At 38.7% G+C, this 19522-nt stretch overlaps 2 protein-coding genes across 2 annotated transcripts in view; both read left to right on the forward strand.

The window, feature by feature from the left end:
• Positions 1-170: 170 nt before the first annotated feature.
• On the forward strand, positions 171-10973 carry LOC139953923 (uncharacterized). Its single transcript, XM_071953531.1, has 5 exons — positions 171-1672; positions 6430-6673; positions 7132-7406; positions 7763-7831; positions 7956-10973. Exons 2-5 carry the CDS (start codon positions 6435-6437, stop codon positions 8240-8242), a joined length of 870 nt encoding a protein of 289 aa, XP_071809632.1. The 5' UTR covers positions 171-1672; positions 6430-6434; the 3' UTR covers positions 8243-10973.
• A 5487-nt stretch (positions 10974-16460) lies between these two features.
• The window catches only part of LOC139953632 (low-density lipoprotein receptor-related protein 6-like), a 39452-nt gene continuing 36390 nt past the window's right edge, over positions 16461-19522 (forward strand). The window contains exon 1 of the mRNA XM_071953125.1: positions 16461-16671. Within this exon, the coding sequence (XP_071809226.1) occupies positions 16617-16671 (55 nt within the window). The 5' untranslated portion in view covers positions 16461-16616. The remainder of the gene's footprint in view (positions 16672-19522) is intronic.

Below are 19522 nucleotides of genomic sequence, written 5' to 3' on the forward strand. Positions count from 1 at the left end.
ATGACCGGCCGTGCTAGTCGACGAAGTAAAAGGAAAACAGTGCAATTTCGAGGCATGTTTGTGTGGATCATTGTGTTCTACTTTTACAACATCTTTCCACCCTTATGCATTTTATAACAAACGGTTATACAAACGCTTTTCAAAGACCAACTCGATCAATCCAAGGCAACGTGTCCTTTAAGTAGACCCTTTGCGAAGCTCCGGTTTGGGTCGGAAGCTAAGGCCATGTCTCCTACTTGTTTTAACCATTATAAATAAAAATGTTGCTGGAATTGTTGGTTTAGTACCAATGTTTTTAATTGTAAAACGTACAAATGAGTGACTGGTTTGATGTTAGGTTCTGTAAAAACAATCCTGCTTTTTACTATTATAATTTTTGATCCAGTAATCCACCTTTTCATTACTGACAATCCTTTTGTCCTCGCCACTTTACTCCTATTGGTTCACAGCAACCATGTGTTTATAAAACAGAAACTTTGATTGGCTACAATTTCCCCGCTTTTTCTGGATCCCTTCCCTTACTCCCTTGCTTATCTTGTTTGCTTAAATGGATATAGTTTATGTTTGTGTTTGTGTATGCCTTTGACAAAGGTCTGATGTGGATCGAAAGCTAAGGCCATCTCCCCTACTACTAATTGTGATATATTATATTGAATATTGTTTGTAATTTTTAAGGCAGTGGACACTATTGGTAATTACTCAAAATAATTATAAGCATTAACCCTCACTTGGTAAAGAGTAATTGGGAGAGGTTGATGGTATAAAACATTGTAAGAAACGGCTCCCTCTGAAGTGGAGTAGTTTTCGAGAAAGAAGTAATTTTCCACGAATTTGATTTCGAGACCTCATAATTAGAATTTTGAGGTATCGAAATCAAGCATATGAAAGCACACAACTTCGTGTGACAAGGTTGGTTTTTCTTTCATTAATATCTCGCAACTTCGACCACCGATTGAGCTCAAACTTCCACAGGTTTGTTATTATTTGCATTATGGTGAGATACATCAAGTGAGAAGACTGGTCTTTGACAAACCATTAGTGTCCACTGTCTTTAAGAAGTCTCCCGCTTTTGTCTGGATACTGTCCCTTAATACTTTTTCCTGTTTGCTATAAATGGATATAGTTTATGTTCGTGAAGAGGGTCCGGTTTGGGTCGAAAGCTCAGCCCCTGTTTTTAACTAGTTTTATGTCATATATTCTCTTATTTATGGTTAGTATACCTTTTGTGTACATTTCCCGTAATTTCCATAAAAATATGTAGACTTTGAGCCCGAATATCACTATATTTACACGCTTCAAGAGGGCCGTGGAAAACTACCGGTTTACTACAGTATGCAAATGATGTAAACAAACCAAGGGTCACTGGGTAATCTATTTTATGATTTCTAATTCATAAACTATTTTCAGTCATCAATAATCATTTACACATCAGAGGAGTATGTACGGTTTTTTCTTTTAAAGAGGACAGAAATTTTGAGAAGGGTTTACAGCAGATTTGACAAAGCATCTTCGGATGTATTATTGCTCCTGAGTTATTGTTGTCTTCAATCAAAGATCATTTAGGCGAGTTTGTGGTTCGGGACAGATAATTTTGTAAAACAATTTCACAAAATTATTATCTACTGCTTCAGAAAGAATTTCCCAGTGTCATATTTTGGAGCTAAGAATTGTTGTGAGTAATCATTTTCATGTATATATATTTCATCATTATCACACATACAAATTGTACTTTTAAGTTACTATAATGTTACCTATAAGCTGAATGTGTACATTGTTCTCATGTATCAAGTAAAACTGTTTTGTTAGTTGTTGTGCTATACTAAAAACAAATTTGTATGATAATTTCGAAGCGGTTGTTGGCCGACCACCGTTTGAGTGTAACAAGTGTGAGTATTAAATTATGTGTCCAAACAGTGTTAAAATCGTCACCAAAGCAGAATGGACTTTACGACATAGAGAAACCAGTCCGATGGTGCTCACTGTCGAACTAAAATATAGTATAAAATGACGCTCTAAAATATCATTAAAATGTTTAAACTAATTTTAAAGGATATAATATTCGTGGGCAAAAACTATTGTAACCTTTATTTAAACCAATAAAACCGTAAAATGCCGAATGTATACACACAAGTTAGATCTTCCGAGGAGTTATTTCTGACCCGAGAGAGGACTCAAGAGGGGTCTCAAGCCTACCCGCCACCCTTGCACGAATGGGAATCTTTGTTACTGGATGATAGGTGTTTACCGTATATGACTTTTATACGGTGGCTCATGTCTCACAGGGCAATTTTTCAAGCAACTTGAAGGCAACCACTTCCACTCAGTATTAGCCTTGCTCAAGGCAGTCAAATTATTCACTCCGAAAAAAAAAAAACCGCCGCTGTATTATAAAAACCCACCCGTATTCACTGTGCGTAACATCGCACGACACGATGCCCCCGTACACTATCCGCATGCGTCGGCCGTTTGGCCGACCTGACGGCCTCCGCATGCGGTTAGTGGTAGAGTGCGGATGACTTGTGTGCACAGTAGTCGTACGATGTGACAGTGTGTATACGGTTGGGTCATGCGGTGTGATTACACGCACCACGCACAGACGGGTGGGTTTACAGCGGCGTCTTTTCGGAGCGAATAATGCGACTGCCTTGAGCAAGGCTAACTCAATATGCTAAATGAACACTTCGGCAGCACGCGAGACATACTTCAAAGCTGTAACTCATTATACCCATCAAAAAAATAAAGAGAAAACTGAATTGAAAACTAATAAGAAAACTTAATGGAGGTTGCCTGTAAATTGCTTCATGACGTACATGCAGAGTTGTTGACTCGAGTCATGTGACTTGTACTCTAGTCAAACTCGAATCGCTATGGCCATTTTCAAACCCACGTCGGCTTCGGCTTTGGACTCGGCTTCTGGCTCCGTTCTCTCGTCTGAAGCCCTGAGCGCGTACGTACGCAAAGCACGCGCAATAGTCAAAACAACCGCGGGGCCAAGCTAGCCTGAGCCGGATCCAAAGCCAAAGCCATGGTTTCGTAAAGGGGCATACGTTTTTGACTTGCGATTTGACTTGTAACTTCCAGCATTGACTTGTAACGTGACTTAATAGATTTGTGAAATAATGACTTGTGACTTGACTTGCAACTTTCAGCATTGACTTATGACTATACACTGTCTTATACTTGTGAAAAAATGACCTGTGACTTGACTTAGACTTGTGAAATAATGACTTGTGACTTGACTTGTGACTTTCAGCATTTACTATGACTTGACTTAGACTTTAGAAATAGTGACCTATGACTTGACTTAGACTTGTGAAATAATGACTTATGACTTGACTTCGACTTGTGAAATAATGACTTGGATGGCTTGACTTAGACTTGCTGCGAACTCTGGTTACATGTCATTCAGAATCACGATGGACTAGGCATGATCTGTGGCTCAACTTAAACTTTCGAAATAATGAATTGTGACTTGACTTAGACTTACTGCGACCTCTGGTGACATGACATTTCAATAGAATCAAGATCGGGACAAGTTCAGGTTCATTGTCAACAACTTTACACGCAAACAACTTGGGTATGTAAATCCTGCACAATCACAATGACTTATGAATAATTCGCAAAGATCGCTTCGCCAACTTTAAAAGCGCGGCTTACACTTCAATTGGCGAACAGCCAATATTATGCAGTCCTACCTTAATGTTCAAAAGTCACTTGCATCAGTAACAAAGCTTATCCGGTACTCAACACTGTCTGTTCCACTTGAACAAAGAAATGTTAAAGTACAAGATGTGATAACTCGTGGAAATTTCCGTTTTAAGGCACTGTAATCTGACAGGCAATTTGTTTTATGCGATTGGTCTTTTGAATTATTTAGAGGGCATACACGACTTATAAATATTAAGGGTTCAACCAAGTGTTTTATTTGCAGGTGCATGTTGTCGTTTTGTGTTGTTATATTGAGAGGCCTTGTTTACATTTTTATCAATTCAAAGGCTATTCAAAGTGTACGGCAGGTTCGGAGACCTCGTACAACTTTAAAGGCAGTGGACACTATTGGTAATAACTCAAAATAATTATTAGCATAAAACTTTACTTGGTAACAAGTAATGGGGGAGGTTGATGGTATAAAACATTGTGCGAAACGGCTCCCTCTGAAGTGACGTAGTTATCGCGAGAAAGAAGTAATTTTCCACGAATTTGATTTCGAGACCTCAAGTTTAGAATTTGAGGTCTCGAAATCAAGCATCTGAAAGCACCAACTTCACATGACAAGGGTGTTTCTAATTTCATTCATATCTCGCAACTTCGATGACCAATTGAGACAAATTTTCACAGGTTTGTTATTTATGTTTAGATACACCAAGTGAGAAGACTGGCCTTTGACAATTACCAATAGTGTCCACTGTCTTTAAAGCCACACGTTTGGTAATTTTGTCAAAGACCAGCATTCCCACTTAGTGAACGTATCCCTGAAATCCCATGGAAATTTAATATGACAATGATATCAATTAAACAACTATTAGGGCGTGTGCACACACACAAAATAAGGAAAATATTGGCGAAAACGGCTATTTTTAATTTATACAAATTATGCATATTTCCCGTGCTTCCTTTGTTCTTTTTTGTGTGTGATACTTTGTTTTTTAGGGTTTCAAGAGACATTTGTACGCAAATTTGATGTGAAAGATTATATAAATTTTACCACTACCAGGGCGTATGTGTACAAACATAAGTGAAAAAAGTGTGAAAACAGCATTTTGTTTTGCATATATTTGCCCCGCTTACTTTTTTCTTCTTGTTTGCTTGGGTTGTTTTGGAGGGTTTCAAAAGACTGTTGCAAGAGACTGTTTTGTTTAGATTGACTAGACTTTTAAGTGAGAAGTCACTGACGTGTAAATTAATTCAATTGTTGAAGGTAAATTCCCAACACGTTTGAGGGAAGGCCAAGTTTCCAATCCATCACCTTCTTCTATAGGAGTGCATTATAATGACGTCAGTGAGCTCAATTACCTATCATCCGCGATGGTCATTGCCACGGTTGCATAGACTAATTAAAGGCAGTGGACACTATTGGTAATTACTAAAAATAATTATTATCATAAAACCTTTCTTGGTGACGAGTAATGGGGAGAGGTTGATGGTATAAAACATTGTGAGAAACGGCTCCCTCTGAAGTGCCATAGTTTTCGAGAAAGAAGTAATTTTTCACGAATTTGATTTCGAGACCTCAGATTTAGAACTTGAGGTCTCGAAATCAACAATCTAAACGTACACAACTTCATGTGACAAGGGTGTTGTTTTCTTTCATTATTATCGCGCAAGTTCGATGACCGATTGAGCTCAAAATTTCACAGGTTTGTTATTTGTTTAATGCATATGTTGAGACACACATACTGTGAAGTCTTGTCTTTGTCAATTACCAATAGTGTCCACTGCCTTTAAAGCCCGGTTCACTCTTCCTGCGAATTCGAATGCGGTGCGAAGATTTGTCGACCCATAATCGGTACACGCTGTTTTTTCCTCCAGTGACATAAGAAACTTTGCTTCGCTTAAAACATTTGCATGAAGTATGAACCAGTTGTGCCATAACTCCCCAAGAGTTTTACTGCACTGGTTTAGATGTTTGATCGTTTATAATTTGGTTAATACACATCAAAATCGCAGCAAAACAGCCGAGGTACAATGATATAAACAGGATGAAAAAAATATTATAAAAAATACAAAGCGTTATTGTAACTTACAAAAGAAAAGAAAAAGTCCACAATGCATGTCGAAAAGAGATACACATAGATGGAAACACAAACAAAAAATGATTAGGAAGCGTGATTAGATATGGAATGACACTTTTGTGAACCCTGTAATCAGATTAAGAATATAAACGTGTGCTAAATAAACATGTACTCATTAATGACATGTGTACTTTTGTTAGGCACAATTGTGTTTTGTTCAATTAAGTTCAATTTAATTCAATCAACACTTGTTTTCATATTAGAGGGAAAAAAGAGAAAAATAAACAAAATTAAGTGCGATTATTTAAGTAAAAAGCAGTCAAGAACGGGTCAAGAAATTAATTAACGAAAATGAAATGAAAAACAGTATAATGTAATGGAGCAAACCAAGTAGCACATCTTTCAAAAGGCCCGAAATTTTAATACACAGTTTTTTCCTCCTGTCCACCAGCTGACAACGAGTGCGCGATTTATAGATGAGCAATTTTTTGTATTTTTTGAATTTTAACTCGTTAATTGTTATTTGACTTCAATTCAGCGTTGGCTGACAAGTGCTTTTCTATAAAATAAAATAGAACATTTCAAATCAAAATCTGTGGGGGGGGGTGAAAACAAAATGAATGTCTATAATTCTTCAAAAGGCGGTTTTTGAACCTCAAATTTATACCCTTTACCTGTTGTTTTTTTATTCTCAAAGAAAAAATGAATTTGACTTTACTGCTACCGTCAGTTCTCATCGGGATTATCTGCAATGGTGTAATAGCTTCTACTTCAATATCCGCTGTCGGTGTGGGCGTCACTACGTCAGACAACGCGCAGGCGCTGTACCCAAGATATCCAGCTTGTCGTAGAGGGCGTGAGTTTGCAATCCAAGTACAAGACAACGAACGTGTTGAAGGCCGGTACTACTATGAACGGCGCAGATCAGATGGCCAGATGAGGTTAGCCAATTAAACAATTTAACCCACAATTTTAGAAGATTTTAGAATGCCCCTCTTTACACTTGTTTGAGCTCCACCCTCCAAAATGAAAGCCATTGACTTTTGACTTTGTGAGGGTTTTACTGTAGACACTATGCATTGACTTCTGACGTCATCCAGTCGCCATCTTAGAAGTAAACCGAGGATGAAACAAGACATGGAAAACGTACAGCTTTGTAGTGTACACACGTCGCACAGGACAGGCCCATGAACTACCTCCTTTTGACCTACCAGTGAGGGAGCCCTTGCCCAAATAACTTCATGTCATGACGTCATGACCACGAGGTTTACAAATGTGGCTTTTATTGCACCTTTAAGATGTTTGTACTTCCTGTGTCTAGCTTTGGAGAAGTTTTAAACTCTTTCGAAATTAATTTAAAGCCTGTCATTTTCCTTTCCCAATTCTCAATAAACTGCAGATACTATTTATGTTTGCCGTGCACCGTTTGTGAGGAGCAAGGTCTGGTCCCAGCCTCCCCGTGCACCGAGCGCTCAGACGCAAGATGTTCCCAGGATTGCATCGTGCCTGGCTGTGTGTTTGACGTGTCCAGAAACACGTGCGTCGCCTCAGTTGGATTTGACCTTCCGGTTGACCCGGAAGTAGTTGGGAATGATGGGCGGAGTGTGTGCCATGCCCCAGTGACGTCAGAACAGCCAGCTGTGAAGAATTACAAGTCGATGGCACCAGACAAAGGTAAACTTTAAAGAGTTTAAAAGGAGACACGTGCCTTTGCGAAACTACGACTTGTGATATGGGCTCGTCCGGCTTTGCCTCCGTACGTTATCTTGAAAACGTGTGCTTTCGGTACGAGGCTTCAAACTAGCAGACGGGGTCTCAGCCGGAGCCCATCATCTTAGGCCATGTTTTGGAAAAGAAAAATCAATGGACATTCTACTCATTCTTGTGGATACATCTTGTGTACTTTCCTTTACCCATGTACTTCACATCAACCGATCCCATACACTTGATGCATTATTTTGACCGTAGAACCATTGGGTTATCGTACTTCAAAATAATGATAAGAATTATAATTTTTTGAATATCCATAGGTACAACAGAAGTGAACATCATCGCTAGTGAAAACCCAAAAGTGTACAAAACTGACCAAGCTATAAATGGTGAGTGCATAAAGGTAGTTGACCACCGTACATTCGCATTGCTACATACAACATGCACATAAATGTATTTAAAGTTGTGAAAACTTCATAGACTAATATTCTCTATCTGTATGTTTGGTTTCAGGTGAGCGAGATTTACCACCAGCCTTAAGTACGAGACGCCACAATTCACCACAAGAGCAGGGTTTTATTTGGACCGCCAGTGAAGCGTTATTTGGCGGTATCGCCATCGTATCTGCAGTAGTCATCGCGAATGTGTGCGCCATCTTGTATATACGTCGTAAAAACAAAGAGACTGCGAAAAAACGTAAACGCGCTGTATCAACCGATAGTAGTCTACATGCAGCTATGGCGAGGGCACGATCTGACAGCAACGTGGACGGGAAAAACAAAGATGCTGTTTTCGTATAGCGGCAATGGGAGACAACTTGTTCCCGTGGGTGTGACATTGCGTGTACTTCTCGGTTTCCCCCTGGACTGGTCCCCTAAAGACATGCACTGGCCTTAGAGGGTCAATGATTTCATTGGATAATATAAACCAATATAAAGGAGGGGGAAATAACCTTTCTGATATTGCGTGTGAATAAACACTCGCAGAAAACAGCCCACCCCGATGAGTCACCATTTTACAATTGGTAGCTTCTTTCATGTAAAGTTTGTACATTTTTCTAAACGATATCAATATCTTATTTATAAGAGTTTAGTTCAGTATTAACAAAATGCCTATGTATTGAGGTGTTGTATGATGATATCGTCACTGATTAGCATACTGTGGGTTCGAACTTCGTCCCACTCACCTTGCGCTTTGTGTATCCTTTGGAAAAAGGCGCGTTATAAATACGGTTATTATTATTATTATTTATCATGGAGATAGAAGTCCAAGATACTCTTTAATACCCCAGCCCTGCCTGCCAAACTGTCACGTTTTAAGAAAATCGCTTAATCTTTGACATTTAGAAAATCACAAACATAGACACTTAAACTCTTGCATTGTTGCTGTAATCCCTTGTCAATAATAAGTTAATGTACAACCCTTGACAAGTCTCGCTCTTTAAAGCCGTGCCCGAAACGGTGACTTCAGCTACACAAGCTACGGCTAGATAAGCGCATCTGCCAGTGTTGAAGAATTGACAGACGCGCTGATCTAGCCGTAGCTGTAGCCAAAGTTGCCGTTTCGGACACGGCCATTTAGTTTGTGAAAACTTCACGTGGCATGTTTGGTGGTACTCGTGTATAGAGTAGACCAAAGCGTAAACGCAACTCGCATTTTGTGCATGCACTAAGTCCAGGTCGAACATATTTTCTCTTCGTAGAAACTGAAAAACCAAGAAAACACATGTTTTCCTTTTTTCCCTTCTTTTTAGCAATAGCATGATAGTAGTAATCCCTGTATGTAATGTAAATAAATAAATAAACTGTAAAACCCAAAGTCATTACAAATTTACCAAGTCAATTTCCGCTGTGGTTTATTACTTGTATAGATACATGTAATTATGAAACAATCCTTCAAAACTGTAATAGCATCTGCAAGGACTTTTGTTGAGGCTTCGCTCAATCACTTTTTGAGAGACAATACGCAAGTTGTCCATGAAGCCTTAAAGCCATGGACCCTTTCGGTTCAGAAAAAAAATGAAAGTTCACAGATTTACAAATAACTTACAGGGTTTACAGAAGGCAATGGTGAAAGACTTCTCTTGAAATATTATTCCATGAAATGTTTTACTTTTTGAGAAAACAGCAAAACAATATAAATTCTCGTTAACGAGAATTACGGATTTATTTTAAACACATGTCATGTCATGACACGGCGAAACGCGCGGAAACAAGAGTGGGTTTTTCCGTTGTTTTCTCCCGACTCCGATGACCGATTGAGCCTAAATTTTCACAGGTTTGTTATTTGATATAGAAGTTGTAGTACACAAAGTGTGGGCCTTGGACAATACTGTTTACCGAAAGGGCCCAATGGCTTTAAGGCCCGGGGCTTATGGAGGCACTCAACAACATCATTTTCATAAGGCCTACTCAATACTTTTGAAAAGTCAGAGTGGCAAGGCTTTTATGAAAGTTTTGGATGTCGCAGATCGAAAACAAAATGAGTGAACTTTGAATTAAAGGCAGTGGACACTATTGGTAATTACTCAAAATAATTATTATCACAAACCCTTACTTGGTGACGAGTAATGGGGAGAGGTTGATGGTATAAAACATTGTGAGAAACGGCTCCCTCTCATTAAAGTGGAGTAGTTTTCGGGAAAGAAGTAATTTTCCACACATTTGATTTCGAGACCTCAGATTTAGAATTTGAGATCTCGAAATCAACCATCTAAACACACACAACTTCGTGTGACAAGGGTGTTTTTTCTTTCATTATTATCTCGCAACTTCGACGACCAATTGAGCTCAAATTTCCACAGGTTTGTTATTTTATGAATAATATGATGAGATACACCAAGTGAGAAGACTGGTCTTTGACAGTTACCAATAGTGTCCACTGCCTTTAAATGGGTACTTTTTGTAACACAAAACACAATGTCCACAGATTTACATTAAACTTACACCGTTTGAAGATAATAAGTTTACCTTAAATTATAATCTGCTGAGGTACTGCAGTTTTTTGAGAAATGAGTAATACAATGTCACGAAAAACGTTTGACGTGGACATGCTAAAAAAAAATTCGTCACTGAGACGAAAATTATTTTTGTGACTTGTTTAACGCACTTCTCAAAAACCACAGCACCTCAGCAAGAAATATTTTAAGGTAAGCTTTACACCATCATTATCTTGAAACGTTGTAAGATTAATGTTTATCTGTGGACATTTTGTTTTGTGTTACAAAAAGTACCCAAATCCTTTAAGCTCATAGCTCATATATTAAAACTGTTTATTAAACATAAACAACGTAGAAAGGAAAAACTTGTTTAGATTCTTGATTTTTGTTTTTCTGCTTGCATACTCATTGCTCATTAAATAATTCTTAGATGATGCCTCCAGGGGAAGGCGATTATAGCATACTGATTGAAATGTTGGATTGTCAACCACTTGTTCTTTTCAAAACCAACATTACTCCAAAGAGATTTACACACGGTGTTACCACAAATCTCAACTCTTCCAACACGCATGTAAAGTTTCAATTCTTGAAACTCATTCCCTCATAAAAATTGTGAGGTCCAAGTCCGTGACGATAACAGTGACCTTGTGACATTTTTCACAAACTTGTCATTTTGTCTCACGTCTCGAGAAAACCTACTGGCTATGTAATCAGGATGCATCCCTCGGCACCTTTCCAGCAAGAAATACACCGCGAAGTGACCACAGACTGGACTCGGTCCTTGGAACTCCACCCGATTGTAAATCGTCCTGACTGTATTCTTTCGCAGGAAGTTCTTAAGCTTTGGATGTTTTGGCGGTTCCCCGAAGGAATCAAATAATTCCCCTTCTCCATCCGGAGTAATATAGAGTGCCACCCAGTGGTTGATTTCAAAAGTCGGTACGGATTTAGTGGTGAGGACGTAGGCGCTTGGCCAAGGGGCTTCTCTCTTTGGGAGTCCGTTCACGGGAAACACTCCTTGGAAGATCCGACGACAGTAAGGGTCGTCCATTAGAACTTGATGGATTCGTATGTTATCCATTGCTTGAAATGCGACTTGAATAAGAGACTAAGAGAAACTTTGGTATTGGATTAAACTTTCTGTGAAGTAGTCTCTTGAGGGCGCGGTTCACGGCTTGAATGTAGACTAGTTGAGACTCTGTTGTTGTGATAAACCCCTTTGTTGCCTGCAGAGGTCGTCTTGAAAAGGGGGCCCAGAAAGGGTGATGGCCGAATTCAACTCTATGAGAATAAGGGGATAAAGAGTGAATTTTCAAATAGGATCCTTATTATTATAATCAAGCTTTTTAGTTTGCAAACACTTTATTCTAACCTTATTATTTGTTTTTGAATAATAACTATAGTTCCGTATAGCGCATTTGTATTTTATGTTACCATAACCATTTCAATGCTTACTACAATGGTGCCCTGCTGGTCAAGGTCTTGCAGCCTACAATAAAGACCAAATTGTTATTCATACTTTGGCCCTTGTTGAAAACAGCACACAATGCTATTGACAATTAATTATTATGGTGTGCGACTTGAAAATCTGATACCTAGTGCTGTATATTGCTTGTGGCACATGCAGAGGTGAACGCCACACAAAAGAGGTTCATGTGCTATTCACTAGTAATGCAGTAAACAAGGGCGTTCTGTACCCAGAGAACGGTAGGCTCGTTTAGGCCGACCCTGAATGGTAAACACAAACAAGTGATTGTGTAAAACCGGAATGGTAAAATAGCTTCTAGCATAATAGATGTTAAATTTGCATCGGGGATAAAGAATATTAATTTTGTTTTTTACCCATACACCGATGTGTGTTACACTCTAAAAACTAAAGAGTTGAATCCAACACTTGCATGAGTTCGGTGAGTGACTACACTTTAAAAGTGTTGGATCCAGCATTTTGTTGGTTGAATCCAGCATTTTAAATTTGTGATCCAACGCAAAAAGGGTTAATTCATCAATTTAAGTGTTGTTTCAACATTTCTCAAAACAATTCCTTTGAATTTTTGGATCAGCTTTTTAAATGTTAAACTGGCACTTAAATTGTTGACAGACTACTTTAAAATGCTGGATTTAACATATAAAATGCTGGATCCAACACTTTCAAAGTGTAGTCAGTCACCGAACTCATGCAAGTGTTGGATTCAACTCTTTAGTTTTTAGAGTGTAGCACTGTATACGGGCAACCTCGGTAGTCTAGTTGGTAAGACACTGCTCTAGAATTGCAAGAGTCGTGGGTTCGAATCCCACCCGAGTAACATGCCTGTGATATTTTGTTCACAGGACTCGGGAAAGTACTGAGTATACAGAGCTAACACACATCGAAGCTTCTAGCATGACAAGTTCCGTCAGCCAGCCTTATTCTTGTTCAAACACGGGAGCCAAAGTAGCATTATTATCAGCATCAGCAACGTTGGTTGTTAAAAAAAAACACTCTGTACAAACTGGTGCAATCTAAATGGTTTTCTTTTAATGTTTTTTTGTGTGAAAATAATAATTAGAAAACTTCTTCCCTTTTTAAATGTATGAATGTCATCGAAGCTGTCTATGCGAGTCAATGAATTGTATAGTACACAAATAATTGACAAAGTTTTATAACAACATCACAGGAGGTAACTTTTACACTCAACTCGGAGGCAACATTGCAAAGCACGGGTCTGCAGTAACACCATTTAATGATATCTCTAAAATGAGTTGGGGTGGTTCTGAACAGAACCTTTGGTTTCAACTCGACGTTTCGATCAGTATGCTCTGATCGTCTTCTGGAGAAAAACGAAAGTTCCAAATTAAAGTTTCAAATCCTTAGATAGTATTGGACAGATTAGTTGTGTAGTGCTCCTTTTGCATGCAGTGCAGTTGGTTGCCCCCAAAGTTGCTTGTAAAATTGCCCTGTATAAACCCCATGACATTGACAACGACCAGGACAACTTACCTTTCTGAAGATCTACGTCTCGTCTTCTGGCTTGCCGACTAGGCACAGAATGACGACGTGGCCAGTCTTTGGTAGAGGGTAGACTTTGTTGACTATTCACCCAGTCAGCGATTTATAAGTCTTTCTAAAGCTGACTGGTTTTGAATGGAAACAGTAGACCGTATCGACGAAAATCACAACGGGCCAATGTTATGGAAACACAGCGCCAGTTGTCAACTACGTTAAAGGGTCTGTATCGGTAGTTACTATGACAATTAAAAACCCTTTTTGAGATATGGCGGACACACTACTACAACACTGTTAGATTTGGGTGAACGTGTCTGTTTACACCCAAAATCACACGGTGTACTCCTACACTGTTCACCAAACCTCAAAAAGGCTAATGGCAATACGAACTTACTTGGTAAAAAGTACATCAGCTTTGTATAGTACAATGCAATGTTGAGAATCTTTTCACCTGAACTACTGCGGTTGTGGAAAAAAGGATATCAGTTTCCAGTATACGAATGTTGACTGTTACTGCAGTAACGCTTCTCAGATTTTGTATTTAAATTCGAGATTATTATTCCTGCGTGGACATAACCGCTCCAGAATGTCGGCAATAACTCAAAAATGACAAATTATCACCTTTGAAGTGGAATTTTCACAGTTTTTAGTTGTATGGTTATTTAACAACACGTAGGAGTTGAAACAAACACCATTCTCTCTGAAGCCCAGGTTTATTGTACATCATGTGGGACCGAATAATTATATATATCCCAGGGAATTCTGTCCGACTGAGAGTCGGTCCCCTCATGGAAAATTAAAGGAACACGTTGCCTTGGATCGGACAAGTTGGTCTTTGAAAAGCGTTTGTAACCGTTTTTTAAATAAAATGCGTAAGGGTATACTAGAAAGATGCTGTAAAAGTAGAATGTAATGATCCACACAAACATGCCTCGAAATTGGACGGTTTTCCTTTTAGCTCGTCGACTAACACGGTCGGCCATATACGAGGTTCAAACTTGTGACACCCATAAATGGCCGACCGTGTTATTTCGCAGAGTAAAAGGAAAACCACGCAATTTCGAGGCAAACTTGTGTGGATCATTGTATTCTACTTTTAAGACATCTTTCCAACCATATGTATTTCACAAACGCTTTATAGACCAACTCGTCCGATCCAAGGCAACGTGTTCCTTTAACGTAAGCTCTAGGAGGATGATTCAAAAGAGGGCGTTATCAGAATATAGTTTGTACATAGGGTGCGTTCGTTTAGCTTCCCCGGGTCGACCCCCGGTGTGTGGCGTTTTTTTTTTCCAGGACGAACGTGTGCAGATAATTACACGCGTTTGTCCTGGAAAAAAAACCCGCCACACACTGGGGTCGACCCAGGGAAGCTAAACGATAGCACCCATGGTTCGCCATTATCATTATTGGGGGACAGAATCTCCGTTGGGAGGCGGGGGGGGGGGGGGGGAGGGGGGCAGAATTCCCTGGGACCCGACACCTTACTTGGAATTCACTCTCACAACCCCCAAGTCAACGGTGACATCATCAACACAAGAAGTGCAAGTCACTTCTATCCTGAAACCATTGTCTGAAACAATGTTTTCAGGATTCACTTGGATCATGGGGCAAACTCTGCCAAACATACATGCATGTGGGCCTACTTGTGAAGAAAGATTTCCAAAGTAGTGCCAGACCTTTCTCGCCAAACATAAACACTGCCCTCTGTTGGTAGTCAGACGTTCGGTAAGCTAGCTCAATGAACAGCTTTAGAGTAGCTGACGAATTTAATTTCTCATTAATCAATGTATGATTTTTTTTTTATTACTAGTATATTATTATTAATAACAAGCCTAAAATTCAACCTTCCAAATAATTTATATTTTTACAAAGTGAACATTTTCCATGACCATTATTATGAGTGCCTTGCCTGCCAGGAAATGCCCAGGAATGTACATGGTCAGTCATTCCTTCTGTATCCCCCCCCCCCCCCCCCCCCTCAAAAAAAAAAAAGCAAACAAGGTTTGGGTGCTGACGAGTAAAAGGAAACTACCAGTTGATCGTTCGGGTTTTTCATAAAATAGGAGGAAAGAGCCCTTTTTGTTGTTTATAACAAGCATTTAATTCAAACTGGCCATCGATTCACTAGTTTAAAGCCATCACTTTTGGGGAGTGATACACAGAAAATTTGTCTTTTTGAAAAAATGGTCTAAACAAGAAGGATAAGATTGTGGAGTTATACACAGAAAATTTGTCCCTTTGAAAAATAGGCCTCAAAAAGAAGGGTGCGGCCTCAAAAAGGGTAGGGGACGATCAACTGGCACTTTTTTTATATGGCCTTAGAGTATGTAAATTTTGTGACATAATACCGGAATACAGAAAGACAATTTCCCCCATGAAGACAAAGTAAACAAACGCTTTGCTATTTTTTGGTTGAGAAAATAATGTGAAAATCCCACTCTTTGTATGATATTAGTGACTTTCTTGGTTGTTTTACCATCACGAGACGCTACGTAGCATACGTTTATCTGGGTATATTATACATTCTGCCAACCCCCAAGACGCGTCACAGTGTAATTAATTGAGCCCAAACCCAGCACAAACTCCGTAAAAAGAAATCTTCGTACACAATTATCAATTTAACCCCCTCTATTCAAGAAAAAGTGTGGTGGTGGAATTCACCACCAATTAATATGGAAGAAAACACAGCCACGTTTTCTTCGTCAATAAAACGAAAATAAACGCTGTCAATCACCACGAGCTATTTGTCGTGCACAATGACAGAACACAAGAGAGTGACAGATTGTAAGTAGAGGTCACAGGGCACGCTTGGGTGATTCCAAGACGAAACATGCTTACAATTAAGAACTACTTTATCGAAAACAAAATCAACCCCATAAACCTCATAATTTCATTATAAAACATCATGATATATATTAATAATCGATTAAATGAATCTTGAATGATATTTTGATGTTTTGTGGCGATTTGGTGGGTTCTTAGAAGGAAATTTTGCTGTGGCGGAAGGATATGGTGGTATCTTTGCATATTGCTAATGTACACAACGATACCCGTGTGTGATAAAAACGCTATGTGATTTGTACTTACAGTTTGCGCTGTATACACTGTACGTACAATTAATGCATGCATAGTATGCTGTAAGATACGGATTTGGCGAACATATTCACCCCACTTTTGGGCCATTTTCACGGATAATTATGCTACAGTCCTACGAGATATCATGTAGGTGACACCCTGGTTGTCTAAAGAGATGGCAAGACTATGGATTTTAGTCTTTCTATGCTGTTTACGAGCCCAAATTCGAGGTAAGTTTTGTGGCGAGAGTGGTCGTATTTGGTCCCGCTAGATTTGGCCAAGCGATGTTGCTTTGTGCACTACACACGGGGTGTACGCACGGCGGTCAGCACTCAGCAGTGGTCGAATGGAAAAAAATCAACTTAGTTTTTCTAAGAAACTGAGTGCTAAGCAATGTTTTTAAGAAACCTTTTTTTCTCCCTAATACATGGGTTGGTGATTATTTAAGGTACTTGACATTAAATTAGTTAGAACTATGTAACTTCTTGAAACTGTCTTTGTAAATTCTTTAACCATGTCAACAGTGCAGTCCAGTGCCAGAAAGTGGACAAATCAATGTCATTTTGTGCATGAAATAAATTTGAAAAACACAAACATCCTCGCAAATTGATTTACCTAGTGTTAGCTATGCGAAGGCTAGTTGAATTATCAGTGTGAATGGATAATGATAAAACTGATGATGAACTTTAAAAATACTTATTTGTCAGTATTATTTATCACATTCAATTAAAAGCTCAGAAATTATAGTTTTGAGCATCATGGCAATATACATGGCAAAATAAAGGATGACACATGATGCGTGTTCCACCAATTTAAATGACAAGGCTTGTGTGCAAAACAGATTTGCGCAACTATTGTTAAGGTACCATGTTTTAACGCCACTGCTTATTTTCTGTGAAAGAAATCCAATTCATATGACAGTCAGCGTGCTCAAAATCCCTACCAAAATATATCTTAATGATAATAGTAACTGTTGTATTTATTTATTTATTTTTTCACTACATTCACTTCTAATTTGAAATTCGTACAGCTTTTTAATATAAAAAGTTTGACAAAACTTTTGAACGATTTCACACTAACAATGCATTAAGCTATAAACTTAAAATCAGTGTTGTGATGCTACTCTAAATCAAGTACTTTGGAATAATATTGTTACACACTATTGATCACGTTGTGATCAAAATCCCTTCTAAATTTCATGAGATCCACGACAAAACTTGAACCATGCATGATTGAACCTTGGCGGAAGAAAACCATGTTACTGGCTACTGGAAAAAGAGGGGTCCGACCAGGCCTGATAATTCACAGAGGCAACGGAGGCGATTGCCTCCGTTGCCCCTTGCCATTGCCTTGGTGCCCTTGAAATGCTCCTGTAGAAATTTACAATTTCATCATAGGGTGCCCTTTGCCACAGAGAAAAAGGCCTTGGTGCCCTTGCCCTTTCAAAAACGAAGCATACAGGCCTGCGGTCCTCAAAATGTGCCCTCAATGTCTGTCGTTAGGGCCTACTTGCAATTAGGTTGATTTACACGAACTCGGAGGCCATGGCCTCCCTTGCCCCGGTCTTGGCCTTGGTGCCCCTTGACACATTTCTCATTTCAAGTGAAAACTGTACACCATTCATTAAAATCCCACAGACTATGATTTTCTAGTGATTGTGCCTTTTTCAAAATATAAATTGCCCCGTCCTATCAAGATTCCAAGATAAAATCTAGGCATGTACAATTGTAGGTCACGTAAAGACACTGGACACATTGGTAATTGTTAAAGACTAGTCTTCACAGTTCGTGTATCTCAACATATCCATAAAATAACAAACCTGTGAAAATATGAGCTCAATCGGTCGTCGAAGTTGTGAGTTAATGAAAGAAAATAACACCCTTGTCGCACCATGGTCACACGAAGTTGTGTGCTTTCAGATGGTTGATTTCAAGACCTCAAGTTCTAAATCTGAGGTCTTGAAATCAAATTTGTGGAAAATTAATTCTTTCTCGAAAACTTTGCTCTTCAGAGGGAACTGTTTCTCACAATGTTATGTACTATCTACCTTTCCCCATTACTCCAAATCAAGAAAGGTTTTATGATAATAATTATTTTGAGTAATTACGAATAGTGTCCACTGCCTTTAAAAGTAGAGGATTGAAGTAAGTTAATTGAAGTCAAGTTGCAAACCATGAACAAATTTACCCTCAATTTAAAAAAAATTCATGAATCTTTTGGAATGTTTTGAAGCAAACTGATTTTCCGCACCAGGTGTTGTGCTACCTTGAACCTGTGTAGTTTGTAAAGCCTTGCATGTCGAAGCAAAGTGCCTTTATACGCTTGAATAGTTATCAGATCAGATTGAAAAACTTCATTTTTCACTTGAAATGAGAAATGTGATTGATTGACTACGATATCTCAAAGAAAAAAGTGCACTCGCTTTTTTTTTTCACCCCCTCTCTTTTATTGCGAGTCTGATTTAATGGGAGTTGTCGCACCATTCATTAAAATAAAATGTATGATTGATGATTGAGGAGTGAAAAGGTTATAGGTTTTTTCTCATAATTAGATATTCTTGACCAGTATTGTTTGATAAAGCCACCATTTTCTTCGAATAACTTTTTATGCGGTGAGTTTGACTTGATAGATGGGTCCTTTTCACCTGTTATGAACGAAATGGGAAAAGTGTTTTTTTTGTTGCTTTTTTTTCAGAATTTGCTCTACTTTTCCCGGACACTGAAATAAATCACTCATTAGGCCTACCAGCTGTCTATTGTAATTTCCCACCCTGAAATAAGAAGAAAAGTATTTAAGTTCTTTCACATTGCTGTTCTAAAAATAAGGTAGTTTAAATTCAAATGGTGAAATAGTGGCAAATTTTTCTTTACTCATACCATTGTGAAAACCTTGACTATGAAGTTTTCAAACAAATCAAAATTCTAGTTGCACTCTAAGTCTTACCAGAGGCTTGATACTTCACAGAGTCAATTGGGGCAACTGCCTCCATGCCTTGTTAATGTTATTGTCCTGGTGCCCATTGAAAATCTCTAGAAAGATGCCCTTTAAATTTGTGAAAAGAAAACAAAATACACTTTCAAG

The sequence above is a fragment of the Asterias amurensis genome, chromosome 22, assembly GCF_032118995.1.
Source record: "Asterias amurensis chromosome 22, ASM3211899v1".
Lineage (NCBI taxonomy): Eukaryota > Metazoa > Echinodermata > Asteroidea > Forcipulatida > Asteriidae > Asterias > Asterias amurensis.

What these genes read in the sequence shown, in the direction of transcription:
- LOC139953923 (XM_071953531.1), top strand. Translation starts at nt 6,435, where the DNA reads ATGAATTTGACTTTACTGCTACCGTCAGTTCTCATCGGGATTATCTGC. An exon ending in AGATCAGATGGCCAGATGAG is followed by an intron (nt 6,674 to 7,131) that starts GTTAGCCAATTA and finishes AATAAACTGCAG; the next exon opens with ATACTATTTATGTTTGCCGT. An exon ending in AACTGACCAAGCTATAAATG is followed by an intron (nt 7,832 to 7,955) that starts GTGAGTGCATAA and finishes GTTTGGTTTCAG; the next exon opens with GTGAGCGAGATTTACCACCA.